This window comes from Mauremys reevesii, linkage group 17, assembly GCF_016161935.1.
Source record: "Mauremys reevesii isolate NIE-2019 linkage group 17, ASM1616193v1, whole genome shotgun sequence".
Lineage (NCBI taxonomy): Eukaryota > Metazoa > Chordata > Testudines > Geoemydidae > Mauremys > Mauremys reevesii.
Genome location: NC_052639.1, coordinates 5,874,394 through 5,880,393, shown reverse-complemented (window position 1 = coordinate 5,880,393; position 6,000 = coordinate 5,874,394). Strand labels below are relative to the sequence as shown.

At 46.9% G+C, this 6,000-nt stretch overlaps 1 protein-coding gene across 1 annotated transcript in view; it reads left to right on the top strand.

Moving 5' to 3' along the window:
- The first annotated feature begins 644 nt into the window (after positions 1–644).
- LOC120384949 (transmembrane protein 98-like) overlaps positions 645–6,000 on the top strand; it is a 30,128-nt gene continuing 24,772 nt past the window's right edge. Inside the window, exon 1 of the mRNA XM_039504050.1 lies at positions 645–788. Within this exon, the coding sequence (XP_039359984.1) occupies positions 645–788 (144 nt within the window). The remainder of the gene's footprint in view (positions 789–6,000) is intronic.

The window sequence follows — 6,000 nt, the reverse complement described above, 5'->3', positions numbered from 1 at the left end:
ATTCATAGATTTAAAGGCCAGAAGAGCTCACTGTGCTGGTCAGTCTGACCCCCGGCATAGCAGGGGCTGGAGAGCCTCTCCCAGGCCGTGCTGCAGCAAGCCCAGATGGTCAGGTTGTGCTAGAGAGCATTTTCCATCAGCCTCCTCTGAGGGCTCTGGAAATCAGGGCTGCCCAGAGTGGGGGGGCAAGTGGGGCAATTTGCTCCAGGGAAGGCTCAGCTACAAGGCGTTGCAGGGCCTTAGGAGGTCAGGTCCTGGCGGGGCCTCCCCTCTCTGCTCCCTCTGCCGCAGCTCGAGGGCTAAGCAGAGCGGGGCTCCGGCTGTATTTGCTGAGGCTGGGGAAGAGGCTGAGAACGTTAGCCCTGAGCTATGGGATGATGAGAAAGGGGCGGGATGGGCAGAGGCCCAGGATTGCAGTGAGTGCTTGGCTGCTGTGGGCAGGGTCCCTGGCTGGAGCCCGGCGCAGTGGCAGGCCCGGCTCCCTGCACTGGTGAAGTGGTGTGAGCCCTGAGAAGGAGACAAGGTTCCTAACCCTTTACAGGTAAAGCAAGCCGAGAACAGACCAAGAGGGATTTTATCGCTAACTGGCTGGCTGGGTGTCCACCAAAGGGCGCTACCCCCCCCCTTTAGTTATCACAGTTGCCATGGTAACAAGGCAGCTCGGTGAGGCGCTGGTAGCGTCGTGCAGCACCACGGCCGGCGCCTGGAGAGTGATCCGGGATGCTGGAATCAGCTCACCACGGGGCCGTGACGCTGTGAATATTGCTCAGTTACAGCAGAGGGAAAAGGCAAGCTGCAGCGAGTGGCTGTGGGAATTAGGGGTTAGGCTGCACCTCACATGGCTGGGCTGAAGTGACCAGCCATCCCGGTGCCGGATGCTGAACCCTGGCTGGGCTGTGCTGGGAGCATGGCTGGGTGCGCAGCGTCACACTGTGCCAGCTGGTGGCAGAAATGCAGTGACAGCCCAAAGCTACTTAGCTTTGCTAGTGTTGCTGTTACTTCCCCTGACTGCTACCCACCCTGCACATGAGCTGCCTGAGCACTGATTGTCCGCTGCCTTGCAGCATGTGTGTCATTCGCCGCTGTGCAAAGTCAGAGCCAGGGTCTCTAAAGCACAGCTGGCCGGACCCAGGACCAGTCACGTGAGCGCAAGACATGGTAATAACGACCAGACATCAACATCCTGGGGAGCAGCAAGGTACCAAAAACCAGCAGGGTGACACCAGTGTGGAAATGGAGTGTGCAGGCTGAGCAGGGAGCTTGTAAAAATGTTGGCAACAGCTAAAAAAAAAAAAGACTAAATAAAGGAATTGAACTGTAGCCTGAAGACAATGGGCAATGGCAGTAGCCATCTTTACTAGGGGCAGCGTCACTCGCAGGTGGTATGCTCAGGTGTGCTGGCGGGTGGCTGGCTCAGGAGCTCGGCAGGCTGGCGTGGAGCAAGCCCTCTTCCGCCCGCTGCCCTGAGTGCAGAGGAAGGGATGTTGGGCTTAGAGGACTGGCAGGCAAATTTCAGCTTGTCCATGAAGTGCTGCATGGCCTGGATTACGGAGCGACATCTCATCCCTCACTGAGATGCAGGCAAGTACAGTGTCAACCCAGCCCTGTTTTATAAACACTAAACCAGAGCGGTTGGGTAGCATCTCTGCAGCAGAGCTGGGCCCAGAACCCTGCCCGCTAATGAAGAGAGCTAATACCCGCAGCCACTCAGTCCCACAGACAGGGCCACCTCTATGTGCATGTTTATGTAATTTGTAGCCACTGTTCTAACCACTAGACACTAGTCCCCCCCAGGAATGGAAGCCAGGAGTCCTACAGCTTTACAGCAAAGAGTTGTGCGAATGAGTGTCAGTCTCCCTCTACCGGCCACACTACAGTGTTCACACGGGAGTGCTCTGTCCTGTGGTACCGCGTGGCCAAGGTTCAAGGCCTGCTGCTGAGCCCATCCTTATGGCTGGACCTAGTGGCAGTTCTGGTTTTGCAGTTTTCTTTTTAAAAAACCTGGACGATGTAATTGCCCCAGTGAGAGAGCCTCCCTTAAAGCAGCTTAACCATGGTACTAATTTGTGACTGATGGGCAGCATCAAGCCCAGTGCAAGTTGTGGGATGCGGCAGCCATTTCCAGTCGAGGGAAGTAGGGAATAGAAAAGCAAAGATGGGGTGGGGACAGTCTTTAATAACTGTTTTTCATTCATTCTAACTCGTAAACTAACTAACATTTGTTTTAAAATGGCCAGAAATCAAACAGATTGTGCGCTGGCCATGTGAGGGCACATTGTATTCTGCTTACACACAAAGGGTAATAAAGGTGTGACAAGATTATGGCGATCAACAGATGGCTCAGGCAGTGGTGCTCTAAGGAGGGCTTTGGGATGTACGATCAACAGATGGCTCAGGCAGTGGTGCTCTAAGGAGGGCTTTGGGATGTACGGCCACTGGGAAGCATTCGTGGACAGAGGACTGTTCTCTCGGAATGGACTTCACCTGAGTAAGGAGGGAAATAGACTTCTAGAATGGAGGCTGGCACAACTGATTAAGAGAGCTTTAAACTAGGAATTTGGGGGAGATGGTTGGGAGATGTCCAGGTAATCTTCATGCTGGAATTTAACATTGAGAGGGAAGAAAACAAAGTAAGAGAGGATACAGCTGTGGGCAGAAGAATGGACATAAGGAGGAAGGGTAGTGTAGATACCAGTCTAATAGGTGATACTGGTGCTAGAATGTCTGTGCCTAACCAGGTAAAGAATGTCAGTGAAACCAAACGGCAAAACTTAAGATGTCTGTACACTAATGCGAGGAGCCTAGGTAACAAAATGGAGGAACTAGAGCTACTGGTGCAGGAAGTGAAACCGGATCTTATAGGGATAACAGAAACATGGTGGAATAGTAGCCATGACTGGAGTACAGGTATTGAAGGCTATGTGCTGTTTAGGAAAGACAGAAATAAAGGCAAAGGTGGTGGTGTAGCATTGTATATCAATGACAAGGTAGACTATAAAGAAATAAGAAGGGATGGAATGAATAAGACAGAGTCTGTCTGGGCAAAAATCACATTGGGAAAGAAAGCTACTAGAGCCTCCCCTGAGATAGTGCTTGGGGTGTGCTACAGACCGCCAGGATCTGATTTGGATATGGATACAGACCTCTTTAATGTTTTTAATGAAGTAAACACTAATGGGGGTTGTGTGATCATGGGAGACTTTAACTTCCCAGAGATTGACTGGAGGACAAGTGCTAGTAATAATAATAGGGCTCAGATTTTTCTGGATGTGATAGCTGATGGATTCCTTCACCAAGTAGTTGAAGAACCAACAAGGGGGGATGCCATTTTAGATTTGGTTTTGGTGAGTAGTGAGGACCTCATAGAAGAAATGGTTGTAGGGGACAACCATGGTTCAAGTGATCATGAGCTAATTCTATTCAAACTAGATGGAAGGATAAACAAAAATAGATCTGGGACTAGGGTTTTTTATTTCAAAAGGGCTAACCCTAAAGAATTAAGGAAATTAATTAGGGAAGTGGATTGGATTGAAGAATTTGTGGATCTAAAGGCAGAGGAGGCCTGGAATTACTTCAAGTCAAAGTTGCAGAAACTATCAGAAGCCTGCATCCCAAGAAAGGGGAAAAAAAATCATAGGCAGGAGTTGTAGACCAAGCTGGATGAGCACGTGTCTCAGAGAGGTGATTAAGAAAAAGCAGAAAGCCTACAAGGAGTGGAAGACAGGAAGGATTAGCAAGGAAAGCTACCTTATTGAGGACAGATCATGTGAGAAAGGCCAAAAGCCATGTAGAGTTGGACCTTGCAAAGGGAATTAAAACCAATAGTAAAAGGTTCTATAGCCATATAAATAAGAAGAAAACAAAGAAAGAAGAAGTGGGACTGCTAAACACTGAGGATGGAATGGAGGTTAAGGATAATCTAGGCATGGCCCAATATCTAAACAAATACTTTGCCTCAGTCTTTAATGAGGCTAATGAGGAGTTTAGGAATAATGGTAGGATGACAAATGGGAATGAGGATATGGAGGTAGATATTACCACATCCAAGGTAGAAGCCAAACTCGAACAGCTTAATGGGACAAAATCGGAGGGCCCAGATAATCTTCATCCAAGAATATTAAAGGAACTGGCACATGAAATTGCAAGCCAGTTAGCAAGAATTTTTAATGAATCAGTAAACTCAGGGGTTGTACCGTACGACTGGAGAATTGCTAACATAGTTCCTATTTTTAAGAAAGGGAAAAAAGGTGATCCGAGTAACTATAGGCCTGGTAGTTTGACATCTGTAGTATGTAAGGTCTTGGAAAAATATTGAAGGAGAAAGTAGTTAAGGACATTGAGGTCAATGGTAATTGGGACAAAATACAACATGGTTTTACAAAAGGTAGATCGTGCCAAACCAACCTGATCTCCTTCTTTGAGAAGGTAACAGATTTTTTAGACAAAGGATTTTTTAGACAAGTGGATCTAATTTACCTCCATTTCAGTAAGGCATTTGATACGGTTCCGCATGGGGAATTATTAGTTAAATTGGAAAAGATGGGGATCAATATGAAAATTGAAAGGTGGATAAGGAACTGGTTAAAGGGGAGACTACAACGGGTCATACTGAAAGGTGAACTGTCAGGCTGGAAGGAGGTTACTAGTGGAATTCCTCAGGGATCGGTTTTGGGACCAATCTTATTTAATCCTTTTATTACTGACCTTGGCACAAAAAGTGGGAATGTGCTAATAAAGTTTGCGGATGACACAAAGCTGGGAGTTATTGCTAACACAGAGAAGGACCGGGATATCATACAGGAAAATCTGGATGACCTTGTAAACTGGAGTAATAGCAATAGGATGAAATTTAATAGTGAAAAGTGCAAGGTCATGCATTTAGGGATTAACAACAAGCATTTTAGTTATAAACTGGGGACACATCAGTTGGAAGTAACAGAGGAGGAGAAGGACCTCGGAGTATTGGTTGATCACAGGATGACTATGAGCCGCCAATGTGATATGGCCGTCAAAAAAACTAATGCGGTTTTAGGATGCATCAGGCGAGGTATTTCCAGGAAAGATAAGGAGGTGTTAGAACCGTTATACAAGGCACTGGTGAGACCTCATCTGGAATACTGTGTGCAGTTCGGTCTCCCATGTTTAAGAAGGATGAATTCAAACTGGAACAGGTACAGAGACGGGCTACTAGGATGATCCGAGGAATGGAAAACCTGCCTTATGAAAGGAGACTCAAAGAGCTTGGCTTGTTTAGCCTAACCAAAAGAAGGTTGAGAGGGGATATGATTGCTCTCTATAAATATATCAGAGGGATTAATATCAGGGAGGGAGAGGAATTATTTAAGCTTAGTACCAATGTGGACACAAGAACAAATGGATATAAACTGGACACTAGGAAGTTCAGACTTGAAATTAGATGAAGGTTTCTAACCATTAGAGGAGTGAAGTTCTGGAACAGCCTTCCAAGGGGAGCAGTGGGGGCAAAAGACATATCTGGCTTTAAGACTAAGCTTGGTAAGTTTATGGAGGGGATGGTATGATGGGATAGCCTAATTTTGGCAATTAATTTGGCAGTTGATCTTTGATTATCAGCAGGTAAGTATGCCCAGTGGTTTGGGATGGGATGTTAGATGGGTTGGGATCTGAGTTACTACAGAGAATTCTTTCCTGGGTTCTGGCTGGTGAGTCTTGCCCAGATAGAATCATAGAATCTCAGGGTTGGAAGGGACCTCAGGAGGTCATCTAGTCCAACCCCCTGCTCAAAGCAGGACCAAACCCAACTAAATCATCCCAGCCAGGGCTTTGTCAAGCCTGACCTTAAAAACCTCTAAGGAAGGAGATTCCACTACCTCCCTAGGTAACCCATTCCAGTGCTTCACCACCCTACTAGTGAAAAAGTTTTTCCTAATATCCAGCCTAAACCTCCCCCTCTGCAACTTGAGACCATTACTCCTTGTTCTATCATCTTCTACAAAAAAATTAAAAAAATATATATAGGTA